This window comes from Athene cunicularia, assembly GCF_003259725.1.
Source record: "Athene cunicularia isolate RWA chromosome Z unlocalized genomic scaffold, athCun1 chrZ_part3, whole genome shotgun sequence".
NCBI lineage: Eukaryota > Metazoa > Chordata > Aves > Strigiformes > Strigidae > Athene > Athene cunicularia.
The window spans coordinates 7,636,665-7,662,217 of NW_020799144.1; the positions used below are offsets into that span (position 1 = coordinate 7,636,665).

General features: G+C 44.1%; 2 protein-coding genes across 8 annotated transcripts in view; both read right to left on the reverse strand.

The window, feature by feature from the left end:
• Nucleotides 1-585: 585 nt before the first annotated feature.
• On the reverse strand, nt 586-6,870 carry SLC46A2 (solute carrier family 46 member 2). Its single transcript, XM_026866625.1, has 4 exons — nt 5,802-6,870; nt 4,196-4,279; nt 2,464-2,620; nt 586-1,007 (listed from the first exon to the last, which is right to left on the reverse strand). Exons 1-4 carry the CDS (start codon nt 6,868-6,870, stop codon nt 950-952), a joined length of 1,368 nt encoding a protein of 455 aa, XP_026722426.1. The 3' UTR covers nt 586-949.
• Nucleotides 6,871-19,086: 12,216 nt separating this feature from the next.
• The window catches only part of LOC113490317 (A-kinase anchor protein 2-like), a 266,283-nt gene continuing 259,816 nt past the window's right edge, over nt 19,087-25,553 (reverse strand). For all 7 annotated transcript variants that reach the window (XM_026866693.1, XM_026866696.1, XM_026866692.1 and 4 more), the window contains one exon: nt 19,087-22,746. In XM_026866693.1, the coding sequence (XP_026722494.1) occupies nt 22,654-22,746 (93 nt within the window). In that variant the 3' untranslated portion in view covers nt 19,087-22,653. The remainder of the gene's footprint in view (nt 22,747-25,553) is intronic.

Consider the following 25,553-nt stretch of genomic DNA (forward strand, 5'->3'; position numbering starts at 1 on the left):
GCGTATACTTAATCCAGGATCTTGGAAGCCACTTAATCCCTATCAATTCAGTTAGTATGTAGGTAGGCACATAATTTAAGACCAAATTCCTCTAGGGCATGCTACTTTTGAATCATACTTGGATTTATCTGACAACATCTCATGCTAGTTGCTGTATTATATGAGGTTCCTTTTAGTAGGGGTTTCAACCCAGCATAAATTTGGGGTAACAAGGTAACTATTACCTGACATCAGTGTCCCTACATCTACCTAAAGCCTGTAGTTCTAGTGTGCTGCACTTACCTGTTCCTAACCTGTTACAAGAGTGGTATATCCTAGTGGAGTGAGTTGAAATGCAGGTGTTGGCTCTTGAGTCATAGGTGTCCTCCCATGAGCTCTGTTAAAGCACTGTCCAGGGACAGTGGGAAATCTCCCAGAAGTCAGGGGCATGAACATCTGCTCAGGAGTGTTTTAATGTAGGGATTACTGAAAGTGTCTTATCTTACACATCTTTTTTTATGGTGGTATTTCTGTATTTAGTGGTCTTATACATAACATTGGTCTGCTGGGCTGACATGTTTTCTGTAAGAAGATAAGAAGGAACTCTTTCTACCTCTTCCTCTGCTTTCCCCTTTCATGTTGAATGATGTATCTAGATAGGCTGTTTTCATTTCTACCCTGTTCTTGTCCCTCTGCACTATTGCTAACCAGCCTAGCAGGTTGCTGGAAGACTGCTCTGAAGACTGATGATATGCAGTAGCCAATGCCTGTACTCTGCAAGATGATGTACTGCAGAAATAATAGGGCAAACTTTTTAGTCCTGGATCTGCTCAGTGGTTGAGAGGCTGAAAACACAAATGAGCTGCTTCCTGTAAGGCAGTTATCTGGGGCTTGATGTTTGGCAAACCTTCCACATTGGTAGCTCAGAGCTGATAAAGAGAAAAAGATGCTTTAGCTGGTACAGCCTCTGTCACTCACTCAGAATCTGTAGGGACCCAGTGGTTGAACGTTGTTTGATAGCCACGATGCTGTAAAGAGTAATAAAAATGCAGGTTACAAGAGAGCTGCAAGCAACTTTCTCAAACTAGTTTTCCCCCATTAGTTCTTTAGCTTAAACTTTGCTGGGGTGTCTGGAGCTGGCTGAGTGTTCATGTGATTCCTCTCAAGGATCTGCCAGCCTCTCTGAGTTATTCCTGTGTGCAAGCAATGACATTGGTGCCACTTAAAATTTTTTAGACTTTAAGCCCTAATAACCAATGCTTGTGTTGATAATGGTGCTAGCTTCTCTTTGGAGCCTGTATTAAAAAGCAGTTGAGTAGCTAGCAGTGACTGGCTGTTAAACAGCAGGGTTGTGCATAAGAAACAAGTCACTCATGTCTGGAAAATATGATCAAAACAGAGCCAGGGGAAGGATGAGCATGAAGTAGCCTTCCACACACTGGTAGTCCTGCTGACACCAGGTGTCACATATATTGACAAGCCCAGAAAGCCTTTGGTGCTCTAGGTGAGGCACAGCTGATGGTATAGGAACTTTCTATGGTGTTGCTTTTTCTTTTCTTCCTGAGTGATAACACTGAAGTCAGTATATGTAGTGCCTTTAAACTTTCTACTATTATTTTGTCAAAAAATTACAGCAAAACTGGGCAAGAATTTTGCCTGGAGTCAGCCTGTCCAGTACCTGCTTCATATCTGAATCAAAATATACTTGTTGCACGAATTAAATGCTGACATTATCACAGTTCAATTTAACTCAGTACTGGAAGAGTCAGTTTCTAGTAATGCAACAAGTGAAGGGTCTGGGGGAGAGGATGATGGGCAAGCTTAGATTTGGAGGGAGATACTTCAAAAATTCTGGAAGAGTACATGGAGATGCTGTTTCAGCTTTCTCTTTTAATTAAGCTGGTTTTGTGCATAAAACTTGTCCTTGAAATTGTGCCTCTCAGTTGTGCTGTAGCTGTACAGTGAGGCAAATTTACTGGATCAGAAAAGTAACTGTTACCTTCACTATGTGGTAATGGTTTATCTTTGAAAGAAACACCTGAAGGAGACTCGGATTATTCATTTATCACAATGAGTAAGTAACTTGTAATGGATTTTTTAAATAATGTTTTACTTTGTGTAGGATTATTCCCTCAATCTACCTACTACTGTTTTCACAATATCAAGCACTAGATTTATGTGAAGGCTTTGTCCCCTGCGATTGTCAACTCTTAAACTATGCCAGATATTCCTCCTACAACAATTTGTGTTACAATAAACAAAAAGGTTAAAAACATTGGCTAGATCACTTGCAAGTTTCATTCTTTGAATCTCCTTGCTATTTGATAACTCATTTCTGCAAGATTTGTTTCTCTTCCATTTTTTTTTCTTTTTAGATTAAAAAAAAAAAAATTCCCATCTGTATTACGCACTTTACACCTAGAATCAGGAAGCATGGAGAAAATACAGCATGTCCTTTTGGACAAAACCATTTCTGTTCCTTACCTTAAAGGGAGGAGACTCAGGCAGCCGACTAGAAAAGACAAAATGAAACAGAAGCCACTGTACCAGTTCATTGTGTTTTGATAGATCTTGTTATAGATTGTAGATGTCACTACTCCTGTGGTGACTAAAGACAACTGCAGCAGGACAAACACCTTACCTGTAAAACAAGAACGTAGTTTGTTACCAGGGAGAAAAAACAGCTCTGGTATCTCCCTGATGAATACAGGATCACCATTGCGTGGAAGAGCCATGTGGTCATTGCTTCATAAGCACCAGATGGCATAACCTTGTATCTGCTTCTGTTCTAGACCAGAATTAAATGACTTTTCCTTCGTTTAGACATAAGACAAAAGATACAACTAGAAAACTGTCTGCTTGAATATTCTAGATGTGGAGGTAGCTGCTTGGAAGGGCAGCAATAAACTGCTTTCCCTACAAGGTAGGAAAGTAGTCTTGGGCTAATATCTTTGGGACACAAGAGATTTTAGTCAGGGTCTGCTTCTGCCCTATGACAGAAGAGTGGACCACGGGGCTAAAATGAATAATGCCTGAAAGGGGGAGGTGCGTGTGATTTGTATGACGTTTAGGGCAGAGGAAAAGCAGAAACTGAATCCTAAGTGAAACAGTTTTTTTGTTGAAGTGCACCCTTCAGTTTCTGTTGTGGTAAGTGGGGCAAGGGGAAGTAACACAGCCCTGCTGGGATGTGCAGAGTAGGAGCAAGGTCAGGGCTATGTGCCGAGCTTGCTGCCCTGACCGCCTTCTCCAGTGGCCACCACCTGAGGAGACAACACAGCTACCAGGAGGCAATGGCTGCTCTGCTGCATCTGGTTCTGTTTGAGAGCTGGTCTGCCATCTAATCAGGTGCAGCCTGTATGGCTCATGGTGGAGGTTAAAAACAACTTAATAATAATGATTAATTTGGGGTGTGAGCCATGCTATTTATGGGAGGTAGGTGAGATTGTGCTCCTCAAGGTGCTCTGTAGCAAGCAGCAGGAATGACCTGATGACGTACCAGTGTGGTGTTCATGTGGCAGAAGGGAAAAGGATGCAAAGGATGGCTGTGGGAATGTGTTTAGAGGAGGCACAAGTAGTCATGAACCTGAGGTGCTGTTTGAACACATGGCTAGTCCTGACGTTTGTGTCTAAATCTAGCTCATCAGGGTGAAAATAGCCTTCAGTATGGTGTGGTAAAATGCATATGTTTTACTGTTTTCTAATACATTTTTTAATAGAAGAGAATTTCTGCTTCTGTTTACCAAAAAGGGCCAATTTTTATGCAGAGGTTACTTGGTCTGACAGGAACAAATTGCTAGGTGGCACTTGGAGACATGTTTAGAGAGCATAACTGAAAAAAGGTGAAGGCAATCCATCCTTCCCAAAAATGGAAGTGAAAGAAGCCAATGTCTTGCTTCTTTTGGTTTTCCCTGGAGTACTGTGGTTTTGAGCAGCACCTCAGATATTTTCCCTGCCTTTGAGCTGCAGACTGATAGTAATCTTCTGAAGCACATGCTGAAAATTTTGTGGATGATGTAACCGAGGAGAATAAGCATGGATGTGACAATCTTGTCTTGCAAGTTTCTCTGCTCCTCCCTTCCCATTTGTCGTATCAGCTGTTCTGGTTTTATTATGTAAAGCACGGATTGCAGCAGTAACTTACCTTTCTCTTTGTACCACAGGCTGGATGGAGGGATTTGAGGACTTATTTGATCAGTAAGGTAACCAAGGTACTTACCATAGGATGATCCTTCGACATGCTTGGATAACATGGACCTGATGGTTGGTAAGGGGATGAGGGCAAAGAGCATTACTGCCCGTGCTGCAATGCAAGGAATATGTAGTTATCATCAGTACCTGCTTCTTGTCCCCCAACACAACCATCGCTGCTTTTGAAGACTGTGTGCCTCTGGCTTTGGCAGGGACTTTGCTTTACCTTTTCTTGTCCTTGAGTACCACAAAGAAGTACAAATCTTTGGTAGGTGTGTAGGTCCTCACTTCATCCAAGTGGTGGTGGATAAACCACCTATTGTTCCCACTAGGAGAGGTACTTTGCCCAAACCAGCTATGGTCTCTTGGTCTCAGCCCAAAATTACCAGTGTAGATGAAATACAGCACTGTCCTTTGAGATAGTGAGGCCAGTGATTTGAATCTAACCAGCAGAGAAAGAAGCCCATGCTATACGGCCTTGACAGGAACAGTGCTTTTATAACACTACAGGTTTTTTCTGTCTTGGTGCTTTTGCTTTCTCCAGTGTGGAAACTTTTAGGGAGCTGGAATTTACCTCCCTGTCAGCAGAACCAACCTCAGTGAAGATTTGGTCCATGTCTAGTGTACTGAGGTGTTTCTGCAATGCAGGGAATAAACATCCTGCACACTGTGTAGCAACATGATGGAGCTAATAATAAACAAGCATTTTTTAATTTTAATTTTTATCTTTTGTCCCCCAGCCTGATTGCCTAAACAAACAAAGTCTCTCAAAATTTTTTTCCAGTGTTTGACTTAATAGACAAATATCATATCCTACTGTCTTTCCCTTTAGAATAACTTCGTTTGATTTTCAGTTTTGTGTTCTCTGAAGGGGCAAAAAGAAAAATCGCTTCAGGCCATTTCACTTAGATCTTTTTGCTTTTAGAAGCAAAACCTCAAAGCCATGCAACACACTATACTGTCAGATATGAATCATCCATCTCACTGCCACTGTGGTTGCAGTTCTTGAGTGTTGTTTTTTGTGTTCCTGCAGAGGCTACCTCCCAACAATAAACTTTCCTTTCCTTCATCGTATAAGATTTGTACACTACAGTATCTTATCTTAGTTACTAAAGCAGCTCAAATGTTTCACTATCGAGTTTCCCATTGGCTATAAATGCCTTAATGTAACAAAAAAAAAATCACATCTTAAGATGTTCGCTTAATAGGAAACCTAAAGGTGAATTTATTTCTGTTGTAGGCTTAAGCCTTACCTCTTAAGAAACAAGTGTTTCCTGTTAATGGAGTGGTGATGTCTGACTAGTACAGGTAGCCCGCAAGTATTTCCATGCCACCACAGTGTGAGTGTTGTTCCCCTGCTCAGATCTGGCCTATGACTGTGTGACAAATTTCAAGACAACCGGCCTTAAACTATGCCTTAGCAGGAGTGTATGCCTCTTCTGGATATTGTAGTGTGCTAAGTGTAAGAGTACAAAGGGAGAGGAGAATGATAAAGAAGCCCTCTTGGGAACTGCTCATGTGATGGTCTGCCACCTCCCCGCTCTGAAACTCATGGTGAAGCAGAACAAAAGTCCAAAGTATCCCAACCCCTTTCTCAGGGTGCACTTGCTTGTGCGAGCAGCCATTTGACTCACCAATGTAGAACAGGAACGTCCACTGCACAAAAGCCATGATAAGGATGCCAGCACTGAAGGATGCCACTCCAATCATGATCATGGTAATGTCCCTCAGGTGTTTGGAGAATACAAATACCCCTAGGAAGCTGGTGATGAAGATTACATACCCAGCAGCATTGCCGTAGCCGATCTCCACAGCATTCCAACTTAAAGGCTCCCTGAGCAAGAAGAGTGGGAGTACGTTCATTGCACCAACCACAGCGAGGTCATAGAGGATTGCTGCCACAAACAGTGTGATGATGGTAAGCTTTGAGGGGGACACTGGAGTGGAGCTGCTTCTCTCTGAAGGTTGGGAACTCCCTGCTGCTGCTGCTCCTGTGTGGACTGGTAGCTGGCTGCCCACCTCCTTTACACTGTTGGCTTTGGTGGGGCAGGAAGCTGCTGACTTGGGGACTGTCAGGACAAAAATGCTGTAGAGGAGGCAGAAAGCATAGCAAGCGATGCTGCAGCCCACCAGCACACTACCCTCTTGATAGCAGTCACTGAAGCCAACAAAGAGGTAGCCAGATGCCACGCTTCCCAGAAAGCCAGCTAGGCCATACACCAGCTCGATAACAATGAGCCGCAGAGACCTCCTGCTTTCGGAGGACCCCAGGGATCCCAGAGCCATGATGCCTGCCCAGAGCGTGGTGAAACCGCCTGTCAGGCCATTGAGGGCAGCAGCCCCGTACATCACCTCGATAGGCCAGCCCAGCAGGATCAAGAGAAGCAGGAGAGTTTTGGAGCCCAAGTAGCCAAGAAGAGGGAAGCAGATAGGGATCTTCCGATGCAGCCTGTCCCCCAGCTTGGACAAACTGTAGGCTGACACCAGTGGGCTCAGGCCTAGGACTAGGTTGTAGATGATATAAAAATTAGAGACAGCCTTCTGCTGAGCATCTTCCAGCGCATGGGATGGAGCAGTGGCGTTGGTCTGGTTGTAGTAGTTCTTCACCACTAGCAGCAGCGCTGTGTCATAGAAGGCGCTGGCCACTTGGGAACTTGCAACCACGGGCTCAATCCATGCCCTCATTGCTGTCACCCCCACCATGCTGCTGGTTACTGCCTCTTCTGGGGGAGAGCTGTCTTCAGGGAGATGCCTGGGAGGAAATGGATCTTCAGAAGCTCTGCTCTGGAGTCATGCTTGGAGAGGAGCAGTGGAGGAAAGAAACAAAAGGTCCGCTTGGGCTGCACAGAATCAGAAAGTTGTGCAAGAGATGATCTGACTAGGAGGGTATTTGTACCTCGCCTTGCTACTTATACGCATGCACGCACATCCCTCTGCTGCTCTCATTGCCAGTTCACACACGAGAGGCTTTTGTACAGCTGGAGAACGCCCTGCACTCATCGACTGCTTGCTGCTTCTCTTCCTGGTGCAGTTTCGACAGAGGTCAGATGACCCAGGGGAATTTCTCTGTCCCAGTTTAGGAAGTTAAAATGCCCTGATCAAGTAATTGCTGCAATTTGGGGTGGTGGTTTGTTTTTTATTTGAATTTTTTTTTTCCCTTTTGTCATCCTTCACATGTCAGAGGAGTCTCAGAGTGGCAGGGGATGGCTGTGTGCTTTTTTTGTCTGGCAATTTGTGAATTCCCTTTACCATCAGCTCTTTTTAATTTCTTCTGTGCAAACACGTTGTTGGCTCTGTTGCTCTTACCTGCTCCCATCTGCCCTGTTGCTGCATCGTCCCCCTTAGGTCAGTGTTGTTTCAATCAGGAATTACACCAAAAAAAGAAATTAAAAGGGGAAAAGCCTGGTTTGGGTAACCTGCTTCCCACAAATTCCCACTCCACCTGCTGCATCCTTTGGCTTTACAGTGTGGGAATTTTCAAGAGGAGGAGAAAAGTCCCAATTTATCCAAAGGCATCAGTGACCGCTGCCCCCCAGTAACCAGCTAACTGCGCTGGAGGCTGGGGTGGCTGAGAGCCCACCTCCTGGGAAGTGTTTTCCAGTCCCAGCCCCTCGGGGAGGTGGCTGTGCTGCTCACCAGGTGCTGACGCCACAAGCAACTTTGCAGCTTGAAGTCAGCCTCCAATTTTGCTGCTGCCCAAGGGGGTCAAGTGAAGAGACCCACCCCAAGCAGCTTGGGGTCCCAGCAGCCACGATGGAGTGGCTGGCCAGAGGCACGAGAAGCTCTTATAGCAGGATATGGTGCAAGCAGGCTGCCAGCTCCAAGGAAGATGCTTGTGGTCCCAGCTGCAGGAAATACTGAGAGGATATTTGTCAGCCTCAAAAAATGCTAACTTAAATGATAATGATCTCATTCTGCACTGGTTTAATGAATCATAACAGGCAGAATAACAATCTGTTCTAGGAAGATTTATGATGATTACTTTAAAAAATAAATTAATGATTAATTTGAAAGAACAATGTAAAAACTTCATCTGTTGCACTCTATTGATTCAGGTGACTTTTACTCAATGCCTGTGTACTCATGGCTCAAGAGTTTCACTCAGTTTGGTTGTGCAATAATTTTTATTTTATATTTTGACTCAAGGAAAAAAAGCTTCAAGAACTAACAGGGAAAGGAGTGGGTAATTGTCTGCTAGAATGATTTGCTGTTAGACAATTTCAGTTTCACCAGAGAATTTGGTTTTTTTGAGGCCAAAAGACGACTAGCCAGCTGTAAAATATGTGGGTTGTTCCAAAGTTGGTTTTTTTCCCCACATTTTCTTCAAAAGGTGTCTAGTTTCTTTACTTTTTATTCAGAAGTGGAACAAATCTTTTTCTCCAAACCCTGGAATATTTCCAGAGGATGGAAATTCCAGACAGCCTTACTGAAAACCCCAAAGCATTAGCCTGTGACCAGTTTAAGGAGCAATGCAACCAGAGGAATTGCCACGTTTCATTTCACCCATGGAGCTCTGTCTTTTTCACCAGACATTGAGAGGGAAAGAAATTACTTTGTCACATTCAAGCTTCAATTTGAGACATCAGTTATTTTGGAGTGCAGAGGTATGTTACAGCCACTGTGCTTGAGAGACTGCAGATCTGCTCAACTCTTAAATAAGGGGTATTTTTCCTCCACGGTTTGTTGCATGTACAGGCTGCCTGGCTTATTCATCTGACACTCTCTACATTTAGGTGGTATTGTGTTATGCTTAATGCTACTCAGACCTAGATAGCTAATGAAATGTGCTAAATACCATTAGTCATTTCATGAATTACATATATATTTCCAGGATATTCTGAGTGTTCATTCACATTAAATGGACGTTTTAGAACTAGTTCTCTTGGAAGGATGTAATTTCACATCAGTAATTGCAAACCAGTAAGAGTTTAACCCAGGCTCCAGAATGTTTCCCACTGCAAAATACTTTTCATGAATACCATGTTCATCTGATGCCACAAAGACTTCAAAATTTCTATTCTCTACCATCAGTTTTTCCATGAGGCCCGACATTTGCGTCCACTTTAAAATATGTTCATGCGGCATAAATACAGTGAAGCCTTAACAGCCTTAAGAGGGTGACATTTAATAAAAATGGACCTATAGAATCACTAAGACTAGTCTAAAAGCAAAAATACACTGGTGTAGCCTGCTCAAAGAGGAACACATTGTATTAGGGCATCCCTCTATAGAGTCATCTTGTCTGGAGGCCTGCTAGAGGCCAGCGCAGCACCATGTTTCTCCAGCTCTTGAACATGGGTCAGTCTGTCCAAATAAAGGTGTTTAATGTCTCCCCGTGGGCATGTTATACAATCCTATGCAGTATATAAAAAAAAACAATTACAGTTACTTTTTCTTTCTGAACAGGGTTGCTGTAGGGATTTCAGTACACTGGGGCAGCCAGGCTTGACAGATATCAGCATTTTGGAGCTTGATCTTCAGCACTCCTCATCTGAAAAGGTCCTTTTGACATCCAGGACTGCAATCCAGTGGGGGCATGTGAGCTTGCTGATGTGATCTGTGATTTACAGTCTCTAGCTGGAGAGTAATTATTATATAATTACGGTCACTGGCTGGCATTTAATTATAATTGCCCCTGTCCTCACAAGGTGTGTGGTTCTGCTCACAGACGTGGGGGAGACGGAGGAGTGGTGGAGGCTGCTCAGCAAGCAGGGTGCATGGGACAGGAGGAGCGGGTCCTGGCAGCTGCTGTATCACCACGGGGGTATGGCATCCTGGTCCAGAGCAGTGGTCTTGTGGGATCCAGAGCCACTGATGGTAGATCCACATGCCTGGATGTAAAAGACCACCCCAGCAATCTTGTTTCAGCTGCTCTGGAAAACAACATCCAGGCTGTTTGGAACCTCACAGTGCTGGTGTCAGTGTCTGTAACACAATAGCTGGTAAGGCCACCATTGCAGTAATAAACTCATGCTCTTATGGGTGCACCTTAAGGTGTCTCAGACCCTGAGACTCCCAGGCCAGCAATCCAGTATTCAGGAGGTGCAGCACTGCCAGACATGTTGACATCACCTATGGGGACATCTGCTCTCCTCTGCTGCTCGTAGGAGGAGGAGAAAGCCCAGGCCACAGATGGTGTGAGGCCATGGTGTCTCTCATTCCCCCATGCCTTGAGGCTTCATCCATTGCCTCACACAAGCAAAGCCCAGCGTCGTTTGAAGGCTGGAGAATGGATTTGCTCCATGGAGAGACCGCATGAGGTGCACTGGTGTGAGACATGGTGAGGAAGGGTGACCCCATGCCAGGGATGTCCACCAGCCTTCCCTTGGAATAAGCTGGTGTTCCCCATCACTTTGAGAACAAATAGGAGAGCAGCGAGTAGCTGGAAACTGTCCAGTTTCCTTTGGGACAGATGCTGTCTGACCAAGCAGCACCAGAAACCTGCATTGTCTTGCTTTCACTCCCATATGTCATTTTTGGGTCTGGTTTTTCATTTCAGTTTCCTGCTTACCTGGTTGGAGTCTCCTGTGGGCTTCTCCCTCTGCTGGAAAGACAAAACAGCATCCCCGACAGACACTTCTTGCTGAGCTGGCTTCTTTTTTCTTTAGCTTGAGGAATTTCGGTGATTAATAGTGCTGACAACTAACTGTATGGCTTAACATTAATCCTCTCCATGGAAGCAGGAAAGAACGGTTCTTGAAGTAGCTAGCATCTGCCTGATCAGCTGGACCACAAAAAAAAATCCTGCTGTAGTTCTTAGATAAGCTCCAGATGATCCTGGCACTAAATGACTTTTTTGTGTGCGCACATCCTCCTTTTCATTAATATTCATGTCTTTTTAAAATTGTTGTCAGCATATATGGGTTTGGCATGGAAGCATTGCAAAGTTCAAGAGTGTGCAGGCAACAATGGACTTGAGAAATGGGATGAAACAGATTATCCTAGAACTACAGCTTAAGCAATCCTATATTGAATATAGCAAAAATGGACAGGCTGGAAAAATTAAATAACAATAGCAAAGACATGACTGTTAAAAAATTTCACTACTGAATGAGCTACAGTCAATAAATCTGTAAAAACTTGGTTCAAAACCAAAACCTGCCCTCCCCTTCCTATGTGCTCTCCAAAGCTATTTAAAAATAATGTTGGTTATCTGCTTCACATTTTCTGGTTTTATGTAAGTATGAAAACTTATATGGTAATGGTGAAAAGCCTACAAACACATTTAAAGAATAATAAGTTTGAGAAAAAGCATTAAAGATGAATAAAAGCTCTGTAGAAGAATGAGCATGTGAGTAGATTTGACTTGGGATTTAAAGATTGGAGAGGAACTGTGTGTGAAGTGAGGATGTGAATTAGAGGAAGACTATACACAGAGCATTTTGGAAAGGTTAATGTTTCAGAATAAAGGAGAAAAAAAAAAATAAGTCACCCATCCTTGTGGAGTGAGGTGCGGGAAAAAGAAGAGCAAAGGAAAGAGAAGTGCTAGTTTCCTGAGCTGGTAGGACCTTTACTAAATAACTCAGGTACAACTGGAATGAGTATCTCTTCATAAGCCTGTGGCTCCATGGAGGTAAGAACGGCAGCTGGCAGAGGCCATCAGGATAGTGGAGACAAAAGGGATGAATCTGTCCCATTTTCCATTCATAAATGCTCAAAGATACAGGCTCTGCCTTGCGCTTTGTGTAAGGCATAGTGGGTTTTGAGGAGAAGAGGGAAGGCAAGATATTTCTTTAAATCTTAGTTCTCCTGAACACACCCTTGCCTGGTTATCTAGATGTTTTCACCTGACAGTTCTCAGGTTAGCCCTTTGCATGGCTAAATTTACATTTTGCAGGCAGGTAAAGCAAGCGCTGAAGCCATCACTTGCAGTAAGCCCCCAGTGATAACCACCCTGGACATTCAGAGCAGGCAGATGGTAACTCACAGCCTCTTTCTGTTTACTGTGCTGGGCTGGGTCCTGAACACAGGAATTGACAAGAAAGATTAACTATGGTTTTAGTCTCTTGGGTGTTTAAATTTTCCAGGCTATTTTATGCACAACATCCTTTCAAACACATTCATATTGTTTAAAAAACCCCAAGAAACTGCATATGCAAACGAAAAGCTGCAGATGCTGTGGCACACTGGGGACATTTATGAGCATCACCACCCTCTTTGTCTGTGTGGCAGCTCTTCCAATGGGGAGTGTTTACTAAACCTGTGCAGCTCAGAAATAAAAACCACAAGAACCTCAGTAACAAGCTCTCAAGCCCTTTCCTTGATTACAGAGCACCATCTGCTCAGGGCTAGGCAGGTCCTCCATGGACCACTTGCAAGCCTCTCATTGCAGCTGGTGGTGGCTGCTGAATGCATCCCAAGGTGGTTTTGGGATACGAGGTTGCATGGCACTGCCTATCACTGTTTGTCTCACTGAAGACAGTCCCCAATGCCAGCTGAGGACTTCCAGGCAACCTGATATCACGAGGCACAGCAGGTAGCAGGGATAACCCTGGTTTTTAACATGTGCTGCAGCCACACTTGGCCAGTTATCCAGCTTGCAGCCTAAGGGTGGGGACACTTGTTTGGAGCTGGTGGGGTGGAGAGGTCCTTGGGACAGCAAGGAAAGACTCCAGCATTCTCCATGAGGGTGGCTGTGAGGCTATGGGGTACTGTGTCCATACCCACTCTGGTTCTGGGCACTAGTGGAAAATGACACTGATGGGGTAATCTTCATCAGACAAGAGAGCTGAGGTAGGCAAGCTGCAGCTCTGATGCTGGAGGAGCCTTCCCTGGAAAGCAGCAAAGGCTGCTGAGGCTCTGCAATCCCATGCAGAGCTGTCCCCTTCATTTAACACACAGGGAAGATGTGTCTGGGGATTCCTAGGCCCATAACTCCGCATCAGACAAGATGCTCCAGGAGAAAGCTCCTGGCTCTGGAGAAGGCTCATCTAGATAGGGCAATGCAGGTCTCTGCAGGCTACTCAGCAGAATTTTAGCTAGCACCCTCCCAGGCAGCTAGCAAATGAACAGCTTTGGCAGATTTTGTATATCCTTAGGACTCTAGTATAAAGACATTAATATATAAAAAGACATTAATGGGACTAAAATATTGCATTTCTTCTCCTTTCTCTGAAGGGTCCCATTGTATCTGCAGGAAATTTTGAAGAGGGGTATCGGGTAAAAGGTACCAGGGAAGCAAGAAAGTGGGCATTTTTACAGCCATATTGTTACAGCTAACTTTTGCTAGGCTGCAGTTCTGTAATGTCTCACAAGCGTGAATAAAGATACATACCACTGTAAATTTTAGCTGTGTGGCAAGGCAGCTGCTGTTACTGGTGTCTGTTATTCCCTTGCCCCTTCATTTCAGCACTCTGGGGTATTCAAAGCCTTGCTGAGGTAAGACTGTGCTTTTATGCCCCATTGTGTAGTTGCTGAACCGCCCATACCAGTCAAGAGCAGCACTGCTTCTTCCCACTGCAACCTCTGCATTGCCTGGCAAGTTCCTCTGAGTGGTTTCATACCTCCTGTTAACTGCATATGGGGAGTAGGGAGACATCTCACAGCAGCTTTACTCATTTTAGCATGGCTTTGCACAGTGCACCTTGGTCACTGAGTGCCAGTGATGCCCTTGAAAGGAGGACTGCCAGCTACAGTCACCTCCCAAAGGACTGCCGTACCCTGATGAACTTCCCAGTTGCTGCAGGACCTGAGACACTGTTGTTTGCTGAAAATCCAGAGGACATGGTTGAGGGCCATGTCAAGTGCATGCTCTTCCCTCCAGAAGACCTTACTTTTCTTGCTCTGCTGTAGATGAGTTTGCTTTGTTGCTGCAGGGCTTGGACCATGTACAGGTGATGTGGGCTCCTGCCTCTCATTGCCACATGTGATGCACTTCCACACCACCACTTTCCAAGTATCAGTAGCTATCGCAGTTCAACACCTTCAGGATTTTGTGTTGGATGTCGCTTCCAAGATGCCAGTGGAGCTGTTGGGTAACAAGTCATGTCTGGCCATGAGCTTTCAGGCACCCTCTGCAAGGACACATAGCCAGGGCTGCCTAGGGCACAGCAGACAGATGCCCAGAGACTAAACTGAGAGAGTGACCTCCCCTACATTTAAAACCACACTGATTTAATATTTGTATACAGGAAGGGAACAAGAAATTAAACAAGAGTCAAAAAATAAGGCCCTTTGGGTCATTGAAATGCTGGTTTGATCCTTTAGCGTTGGGGCATCTTGATAATCCTTGGAAACATCCTGTAAAGCTTAAACAGACTATACTGACTTATCTTTTAATTTATAAACTCAAATATTATAAATAAATTACGGGCCTCATGAGCAATGATATAATTCAGCTATTTCCTGACTCCTGCTGGTCTCACCCAGCAAACAGTGGCCAAGAAGGACAACTGATCTGAACCTTATCCTGCACCCCCACAGTCTGGACCTGGCAGCATGTGAGACCCATGCTGTAACTGGCAAAGCTTTTTGTCTGGTTTCCAGAGAGCTTGGGCATTTATGCTTTTTGCTATATAGCTTCCATCCCTGCTCAAAAATTGTCTGAATATGCTTTCAGCTGGCTTCAGAAATGGCTCCCTGCATGAAAAATTCCCATCAGCAAGATTTTCCTCTATGTTTTCCACTGTTTATACCTCTCCTGTCTGACCTGCATTATTTCTTCCCCTCTCCCTCCATTCCTGACAGAAATTTTCACTTTTTTATACATCAAGTCCCACAATTTGCAATTAACTTTCTCTTTAAAAACAGCCCTCTCCACCTTATACAAGCTCAGCCTGCCTTCTCTGCAGCACTCCATGGTTGGAGCTTGTCTCAGTTGTTTTCTTCAAACACAGCATTAAATAAAAGCTGTAACTATGCCCCTTTTGGCATGAGTAACACAACCAAGAGAAGATTTTTGTTTCACCTTCCTCAACCCCAACACCCTTTCAAGTCAACCCCAGTAACATAGACACATCATTTTATAGTGCTTTGGCACAAGCTCAATCCATGGGATTCCAGCTGGGTTCAGTGATGTGTAGCCCTCAAAGAACAAGGTCCTTAGAGTTATTTAGGTATCTAAGTTATTTGGTACATTTGGATCTGGTCCATTTAATGTTTAGCTCATGGGTTTATCCATCTTTCATGGGGTGCTTTGGCAAAGATGTGTAAATCCAGTTGAACACCTGAGGAGAGGAAACCAGCCTGGAAGGGATCCTGACTGGAGGCTGATGAGGCCCTGCAGTGGTGGTCAGTCAGGGACCTGTGGTTGGGGACTTGGTCTGATCAAGGGTCTTCTCCATCCCATGAGGCTCAGTGGAAGCACAGTGAAATACCTGTAGTCATGGGAGCCATCTAGTCTTGCTGCCTGAGAACAGCCATGACTGGGGTGTGAACAGCATTGTATGGAGACCAGAAGGGAATAGTAGAGGGTAGGGAGCAGGAAAGGGTAATACTGTGAAAGTCTGGGTTCACCTTGAGCAGATGCTGTACCCCAAAGCCATGCTTCTAGAAACAAATAAACCTTTCCAGGGAGTGAGCAAGCGTCCTACTTTAGCACCTTCCTTCTTTCACTCCAATTAGATAGGGCTGAATACTTTCTGCCTCCTCCACACAATGTGGGGGTGACAAAGCTGCCCAGCAAGTCAATTCCCATTGTGTATCAGGAAACTCCACCTTTCTTCATGGCCGTGACACTTCACAGAGACTGGAGATCTTCCCTCCTTTCTAATGACTGGTTATTTGTTCGAAACACTTTTGAAGCCTTGCTTGAGTGCTGTGAACTGCTGCTTCATAAGGGTTATGTCATCCATGTATTTTTGCTAGCATTTTCCTGGCTTCTTGTGTTTTAGTTGCAACTTGAGGACTTTATTTTAAGGTAACACCGAGAGAGTTCAACTTTCCCAGATGCTACAAGAGGAAGAATTGCTTCTTGGGGCCATTTGCACATAAGCATTCTACCTGAGCCGCAGCTTCTTGTCATCAGTGACATCTCAAGGGAAATGCAATACCCTGGTCTGCCTGCTGTGAATGTGAAGCCCTCCTGTCTTTGTGGCACAGTTTCCAGCCTTCTACTCTTTCCCTCTGCCCTGCATACACCTTTCTAGCCAACAACAGCCCTCATAGCAAGAGTTCAGTGTGGCACAGCCCCTTGCAAAGTGTTTTGTATGCCCAGTCACAGCCCTGCACCAAGCTGCCTGCTGAGGCAATACAGAGTTTGCAATTGCTCCCAACAAGTGCTGGCTAGGGAAGTCTGGTGCACTCCAGAATCTCCTATCAGAGGCAACGAGTCCAGGGCACTGGGTGTGCATGCGAAGTACAGCAGTGTCTTCTGGGGTCCCCATCCCAACTTACTCCCACTGGGAAGCTTGTGAGATGTGCCATGGCTCTCTTCCTGATCCTTTGCTGATCCCAAGAGGGCTTGCTGTGTTAGTAATGTGGATGCCATCGCAGTGGGCTTGGCACTGAGAGGGCCCTGAGACTGATGCATCAGTCAGCACATCCGTCCTGGGTATTGGGTGCTCCGAGAACTTGGTTTCCAGGGGACATCTTTGGAAATGAAGATCTTCCCATAGCCAGTGCAAACCACCCTCCAGATGTCACTGCTGGCACACAAATCCCCTCCACTCCCGTGCTGCTTGCAGTAACAAAGAATGTGATAAGGTAGCTTTGCACACTTTTTTTCTTTCTTCATTGATTTTTCTCATCACTGCTGCCACACTCTGGAACAAGGCCTGTAACATTTCCAGCTCCTGGTGGCACAGCGCCCTGAATTCACTGCAGAGATGACACATGCCTGGGACCAAGCAGGAGCTCTCACACTACATATTTAGTGATTACTGTAAAAGCTTTCTTCCTGGAGACCATTAATAACGCAGTGGGTTACATTGTCAGTTAATTAGGGCTTAGGCAGAGCTAGTAGCAGACCCCAAGATGTGGATGGCATTTTGGGGCTTTTCTGTTGCTGCCTGGGTTTTTTGTTTGGTTGGTTTTTTTAATATTTGTTTTTCCGCCTGTGCTGTCAGTAATGTGACAGGACAGCCCCTGTCCCTTGCTCTTGCACCATGTGAAACACTGGGATGCTGTTCAGTCTTTAACCTGGGCAGGAGTGCAGGGCTGGATCCACACACTGCCAATGGTTTCCTGGACTGCCCATTCTAGTCAATTCAATTACTAGAACATAATCAAAAGTCACCTTTAGTGCTAATGTCCATGCCAATATTTGTAGCTCTGGTCTTGCCTAGCCCTGTCCCTCAACTACAGCTTGTGATTCTTTGACTTGGTTTCCTTACACTACAGACCTCATTTGTGGTTGGTTTTTTTTTTTTTTTTTAAATTTCCTTTTCCCACTCACAACTGAAAACACCGTGCCAAATGCTCTCCCTCCTTCAAAAGCAGTCTAATCAATCCTGCCTCTGCATATATCCTTTGTCTCTCCATTTGCTTTGCTATTGTGCTGGGACCTCTTAAAGCCACCTACAACAATCAGAAGCACAATATCCTCACCTTATATGGGACTATATAGGAAATGATGTATAAAATGGCTCTTTTATAGTCCTTAACTACTTATATGGGATAAGTAGTGGGATATTTATATGGGATAAATAGTGGGATTGGTATATGGGATAAACTGGTCCTTTTATAGTCCTTAACCTTATATGGGACTATGGCAGAAATGATGGGTAAAGTAGCTTTTGTACTCCTTAACTACTTTGTAAATATTCTCTAAAGCTTGGTGCATGCCATTTTGGCTACGCCATGGAGTGACAGGGATTTTAGATGTGATAAGTGTGTGTTATTAAACAAATACCAACAGCTGGTAACATCAGACCACATAGCAAAAATTCCTGAGCTGCTGCCACCCACTGGCGTCACTGCGTTAGTTTTGCAATGTTTAAACACTCCCCTGCAAATGTTCAGTTTCCACTTTTTATTCTCATCAAACCCAAAGGAGATCTAGGAGGATTTCCGTTTCCCACTGTGTGCCAACAAGTCCAATACATTATCCCTCTTAGTACAGAGCAAGGGAAAGCAAAGGAAGACAGAAAGCCTCGTCTGTGTTGAAAAGACAATAACATGTTTTTCTTCATAGAAACCAGATCCATTTTCAGGCTTGTTTTTTAACCTGTTTTCTGACTTCCAGCAGTATTACTAATTGGAAAGGAAACCCACATCTGACTTTTCTCCACAGACATTTCTCATAATGTGTGCACAAGGGAGAGGAGGGCTGGTGTTACGGCAAGCACGGACTGAAACGCTGCGCTTGGCCCTAGCCAGCTCCCACTGAAACCACATGTGTCCTCCGCCTCCTCCCATGGGCTGTGGAACAGGTTTGTAATTAAGTGCCTAACTATTCCTGGCACAGGGAGGGATGAACCTGCCCAGTTCCTAACAAGTCCTTGCAGCTGCCCATGCACCTGCTGCTCCTGCACCTTCTAGCTCCCACAGGCAAACGTGACGGCAGCTTCCTAGCTGGGGTGAGGGATGGGGTCCCACCTGGTCTGGCTGACCATGAAAACTGGGGCAAGGGGCTGCAGCAATGGGCAAGTGGCTGGTTGCTGCAGCTGGGCATGTGAGAAATGGATGACTGGCTGAAATTACATGCTTTTCTGTGCAGGATGGCAGAGGTGCTGCAGGTGTGAAGGAAGCAAGGTAAGAAAGCTCGTGCAATTCATCACGAACCAGATCTGGCCTCTGCAACTCTCCACAAGCATGTTAATTGGAAAGAAATACTTGGGGATGCTTTGTATCTCCAGCTGACACCAGTAAGTGGAGAAAAGGAGATCTTTCCTGCCTCTAGACAAAAAGACAGAGCAGAGTCAAGAACAGGGGGAGAGACCAACCAACTGCCTTGGGAGGTGGGACACAAGCCACTCTCTTCCAGCCATGTGCTGCTTGCAGGGGTACACCTTCCTCCAAGAACATGACAAAACAGGAAGCTTTATAGAAACACAACACAGGTTTCTGTTTTAATGAGAAAATAATTATATACTTGCATTGTAGGCCTCACAGTCACTATAAAACAGAAGCAGGATAACATTTAAGTGGTTAACATACAGAAAGCCAGGTATTGTTGAAACTGGTTGATAAGTCATGACAAGGATGCCGCCTTTTGGTTGCCGAACATGTCAATGCTACTGTATTTTCCTTCAGATAATGTCAGTACGGAGCAAGATGAAGCCCAAACTGGCAGCTTTTAAAACAAATTTTCAGAAAACCTGCACTGTAACCCCAAACTGATTATAATCACAAATGCTAATGCTTAACTATTTCTCAATACACAATTTCATTAAAACCAGTCTTTGCCACGGGAAAGGATCTGAGCATTTCTTTTGTGGAGACAAAGTTAACTCTGCAATAGTGCTCTTTTGTTGCATTTGATATAGTTATAGATAGATAGATATGTATTACTGGCGTATACTTATAAACACCTAAGCTTGGTAGCATGCAAATGAAATAACAGAGGCAAGTAAACTGCATTGCACTCGTGTTACCACAGCACTGAATGTGTGCTGCTGAATGCAAGTGTCCATAATTTCTGGAAGAGAAAAACTCTGCTGGGTGGAAAGTTTGACTGCCCTGGACAGATACATGCAAATACTTTTGCTGCAGGGGCTAAAGGCTGATGTTTTTAGCACAGAGGACTCATGCCTGGCCTCTCCCCACCATCACATTTCCTTTCCAGAGGAACAATTTAATTTTCACTTCAAAGACTGAGGGCTGATTTTGGTAGTAGAGGAGGACGTGGCTAAGCATGAAGAGATGTCTTATGATGGGTGATCAATGTCACTGGCTTCAAGTGAGAGATCAGGCAGAAAAAACAGGTTAAAGAAAGATGGAGGTTCCTGGGAAAGGCAGCCCAGGGCTGCCCTGGTCTCAGGGAGAAAATACTGGGGGGAACCCTGAAGACCACCGCACAGTAAGGGGCCGTGTCCTTTGCTCCGGGAACACCTTCTTCCCAGTGTCACTTAAGCTCTCCCCAAGAGTGGAGTGAGCCAGGACTCCTCTTGGTACAGATGTGCAGAGCTCAGAGACACAGCTACATGATGTATGGCCTCACTAAAGGGCTGCATTGGTGGTGTTGCTTTTCCTACAGTCTTACAGTAAAAACCCACCTGCAGACGTGTATCACAGCTCACTGTCGATCACCATGTCTGCACAACGGGTCCCCTTCATTAGGTATGTAACTCCTTCATAGGCATGGTGCCTCCCCACGCACCAGGGTCTAGAGAGCATACTTGAGATAAGCTCGCTGCCCTTATCACAGTGAACACTCAGTTCAGCAGCGTTTTCTTCTGTTCAGTAGCACTTAGGGAGACAAATGACAGAACTGAGTTAACAGGTATATATAATTTTATTTGCTACAATTCCCTGAAAATAAGCCTCAAAATGATATTGTCCATGGACAGAAATTACATTCTGAAGGTGGGGAGTGAGATGGGGGAGGGGATAATTTGGTTGCAAGCTCTGTGTTTGTTTAAGAAAAGCACCAGAAGTATGTTCACAGTATCAGTACTCATTTTAAATGAGATCACTGTTTGAGAATAAAACAGCACAGCAGGTCATGAAACGAAGGAAAGGTTTAAGGGAGGACCAGTATCCTGTCTGATGAATTTTTTTAAAAAGATGTCAAAATAATAATTGCTTGTTTACAAAAAAGACAAGAGTATTCTACATAGAAAAAAGCTCAGTGTCTTTTTTTCTATCACTTCCTGAACTTGTTGATTTCTAGTCCAGAAATTATGGTTCCCAGCTGTAAAATATTCCTATTGTATTGCTTGCGTGAAAAGAAAGAGTAAACCCGCAGCCTCTATACTACATACAAATACAAAGCACAAGAATAAATACCACATTTCTTTTCCTAATTGTCAGCTTACAAAACTGGTCAATACTTTGAAATTGTGACTCATGCAAATACCATGTTGGGTCAAATTTTAATATCACAAATACTGCATTAACTCAGTGCCTTGTTTTTATATCCCCTTTCAGAAAAAAAAAAAAAAATTAGCACTCACCCCTACAGCTGGTAAACAGCTTTGGAGAAAATAATCAGTACACATACTGCCACACACTTTCTGGTACGCCAGCCTCATGCACACACCCGCACGCACACACATGCACGCACACACACACAGAACCACACTAATCCTTCACTGCTGATCCCAAGCCTAAGCAATAACTAAAGGCTCTATGGTTTGCTTGTAGCACTGAAGACACTGGCTGAACGGCAAAAATAATGTTTTCTTCCCTTGTCTGATCTTCCTTGCTCACTCCTTCCAACTCATTATGCCCTTTAGCACTTTTGTTGCCTGGAAATGTGAAGACTTCCACAAAGCACTCTACTTCAAAGGCTTTTTATGTTGTATAAATATAGTTGAAGACATAACTACCTCTCTTCATTTCATACCTCTCTCTAGGCCAGAGTCTGGCTTAGTTCAATTATTGCCTCATTTAAAAATTAAATGTTCTTTATTTGTATACCTTTCCCACTACCTTTCTAATTCAAATTATCCATCTTCATAGATTTTACACATATGCCATTCTCTTCCCTCCCCACCATCAAAAAATACAGATGATCTAAATACAGATTTTCTATTTAGAAACTTTGTTACGTAAATATGTTCTGAGAACCTGGAGCTCAGGTGATATTGCAAGCATATAGGATCCTAAAGCTAAGGTAATCCATTTGGCTTAGCTCTCATCCCCATCTATTCCACTCCTAAATTGTGATGGCTTGTGTATGCAACACAAGGACTGTTTTACTGAGTCTGCTGGATTGTACATCTGCAGTAACTGCCTCCTTGTTTTGTTTTTCCTTTTAAACAGATAAATTACTAGACAGGGGAGCAAACCACCACCCCCACCACCACACCCACCCACTCCAATCCCAAACCCAACATTTCAGTCCCCCTCAAAGAAAGAGCAACAGAGGGCAATATCGTTGTGTTCTGTGGCTGTTTTTGTAGCCTGATTTTTTTTTTTTTTTTTTTTGTACGCCAAAGTACTTCTGATGATCTTGGTGCAGTGGCTGTGGGAGGCTGAGGAACTGCAGGCGGGTCCGAGAGGAGCTGCTAGGGGAACGGTGATCCGGGGGCAAGGCAGGGCAATTCAGTCAGTGGGAAGCATGAGTGTGAGCCCTGGCTGCACGTTCCTCCATGCTGACCTCCCACCATGCACCTGTGGCCTCTCCAGTCCATGGGGATAACCGCTCCCTTGTCCCCCTGCCAAGGGCTCCCACCCCCTGCACCCTCTCCATTGCACTATTTCAGAGGGAGGATGGAGGGAAGGAGAAGAGGGTATTTTCTAGGTGGGCTTTTCCTTGTTTTAGGACTGCCAGGAGTTGGATCATTTCTGTGTCTATGTGCATCACTGAGTTTGTTGTGTGTTTAATAAATATTAGCCTAAAATGCTGCTGCTTTCATGGTGGGTTTTGTGTTTGTTTTTTTTCTTCCTTTCTCTTTTTTTGGTTTCGGCATGCCTGGTCGCTGTCTTCACACTGCAGTGTAGTTATTCATCCTCCTCCCGGTTGGCATAAATGCCAGCTTCCCAACGCAGCGCCAGAGCACTCTTTCTGCGGTTCACCCTGGTCGCCTCGAGGACCTGGTCAGGAGAGAAAGGGAGAACACAGCACATCACTCAGCTGCCCCTGGTCCCCAAGCCAGGGTGCTCTGCACCACACTCCTGGGCAGGCAGTGACCAACCAGGCGACCCCTTCCCACAGGGCTCCCAGTGCCGCACTGTATGCAAACTGGGAGGACTCATGCGATGGAGCACTTGATAATATGAAGGGGGGGGTCTTACAGAAGCACATGGCAGTGTTATTTTCTGACCGATACTGAATAACAGCTCCATGATCAAACTACAGAGCTGCTGATGTCCACTGCCCTCAACGTGTTTTAAACCATCCCTCCCAGAGATGTAAACTTTTGAAATGTTTAACAGTCAGGTAAAAAAAAAAGTAATTGTAAAAAAACCCAAACCAACAAATATGTGACTGTTCACTGAAACAATGACTGACATCTCCGGTCCCTAATGCTTCCTGCAAACTGCTCTGCATACTTCCTGACTGCAGAAGAGTAGCTGGTCTTTTAAGAAAGGATGATGCTATTTTATTCTTCTGTGTAGAAAGTCAGATGTAGTGAGGACTTAAGTTTTGACTGGAATAAAACCAAATAAGACTAAAGAAACTCTTCTTTCAGCTTGTGACAAGCTGTGGTTGGAAAAGTACCTAGGTACAAGTGGCTCATGTACAGGCAATATGGGGAAATCAGCTCTGAACTGTCAAATGAAATTACAGGGCATAACTTTGCTTATGGAAGTGAGAACACACTTCTACATTTATGCTAAGACCCAGATTTCCATTCAGGAGCTGGGCATAGGGTGGAGTTTTTCCAGCTTTATTATTTCTTTACCCTCTTTAGTTTCTTTTGACTATGACTATGAACAAGCCAAAGAACTCAAGGCAAAATCCAGTCAACAGAGATGATTTTGAGCTAAAGCTCCATCTGCTTCCTGGCACTGACCAGGGCTAGAAAAACTGGTCCAGATCAGATCTTTGCTAAGATTTTGCCTGAAATCATGCCTCCTCTTTTTGCAAAGCAACCACCAGAAACGGAGACTTGGGCTGAGCAGTTTCTATTTCACCCAGTAGAGGGCAAATGTGCTCACAAATCTAACAATTCATCCCCCCAAAAAAACCGAAATCAGTAAAAAAATTTCTTCTGAGACATCAGTCTGTAAGCAGCATACTGGAGCTCCTTCTGCAGAAGGGACGAGGACCAGTGGTTTGAACGACATGTTTGGTGTTCTGAGTGCATGGACCAAGGAAAGACAACCCAAACTGAACGATGGAGAAACAAAACTAGGACTGGGTATCAGGGCATCATTTTATTATCTTCTCAGAATAAGAAAAATAAGACAGTGGCTGCTCCAGGGTTAGGAATGAAGGGGGAAGGAAAACCACCCACTTTTTTTTTTTTTTTTAATAGCAACAGACAAATACTGCTAGACAGGAGACCATCAAGACCAGTATCGAATAATGATTAAATAAAACACAGAAAATTACTGATACAGAGAAATGATTACCTGTTTTAAGATTTATTTTCTTATAGAAAACTGTTTAGCAACTTATTTACCTACTTATAGTGGGTTTTAAAATATTGTTAAGAATCCTGCTTGCTTAGACTGTTCTGTGAAATTTTACCAAGGACTACAGTATTCATCACAACAAAACAGTTTACTGTGAAAATCTACCAGAGGCTACAATGTTCAGCAAAATATTATGCTCTGTCCTTGAAGATGGCTGACACTAAGTAGTTGGAAATTTGCTAATGAGTAGAGATAGTCATAGACGAATGGTAGAAGTTCAATTGGTTCTCTTAGCTAAGATAGAAAAATAAACTGGCTGAAAACCACTTTTGTTATTCAAGAAATTGGCCAAGAGAATCTGCGCATGCTCCGGGGAAAAGTACGAGGTGAGGAAGACTACAAGCCTTCCTCCCAAAGACCCCAAAGACGCCCCCCAGGAGGCAATGGGCAGGTGCAAAGAGAACATAAACTGCTGACACCAGCCTCTAGAACTACCCCAGCCCTACTCATGCATATATATATTTGTGTTATGTAACCCAATGAATATGGACACTCTATAAGTTTTTGGTAAAGTGTGTGGTGGTTATGCAAGCTTTGTGGAGAAATCCCCTTGCACCCCAGCTGGAGTAAACATACCTGCTTTATAACTCTATTTGAGTTGTAGAGTCTTTTTTTCCGCGAATCAGTACTGTTCTCCCACTGGATACTGAAATTTACATGAAAAGCCAGCAAATTCAGCATATGTTTCAAACCAAAACTGCCACTGTCACAGAGTAGTGATATATTTAAATGAGGTCTGCTGAATTTGGTCTGCAGACTTATGCCAGTTGAAAATAAAATGGATTTTACATGATTTACAACAATTCTAGGTCAGTGTGTTCCTTGTTGGAAATCACAATGTTGTGATGGCTTGCAACTGGGTTTCTTCCATTTATATCCCATCTGCAAATATGCCCAGAAGCTTGTCTACTTCTGCAAATGTTACTGGTTACTCCAAAGAAAACTGTTTTCAGAATTATATCAGATACCATGAGGCCATTGAATGTGGACTTAGCCTTTGCAGGAAAACAAGTACCAATGTCCGGTTTAGTACTAATAAACAATACCCCTAAATAGTAGAGCAGATACTAATAAACTAAAGGTCCCTTTGAATAGTTTCTCCAGAATTACTGTTCTAATCTACTGAGAAGAGTGCTTGACCTAAAATAACCCTTATTTTTACTCAGTTCTATCAGTTTTACACCCACTAGAGGAAACAATGGGGTAATTATAGCATCCAACTGGAATGACTGAGTGGGGAATTGGGACTCCTCAATGGG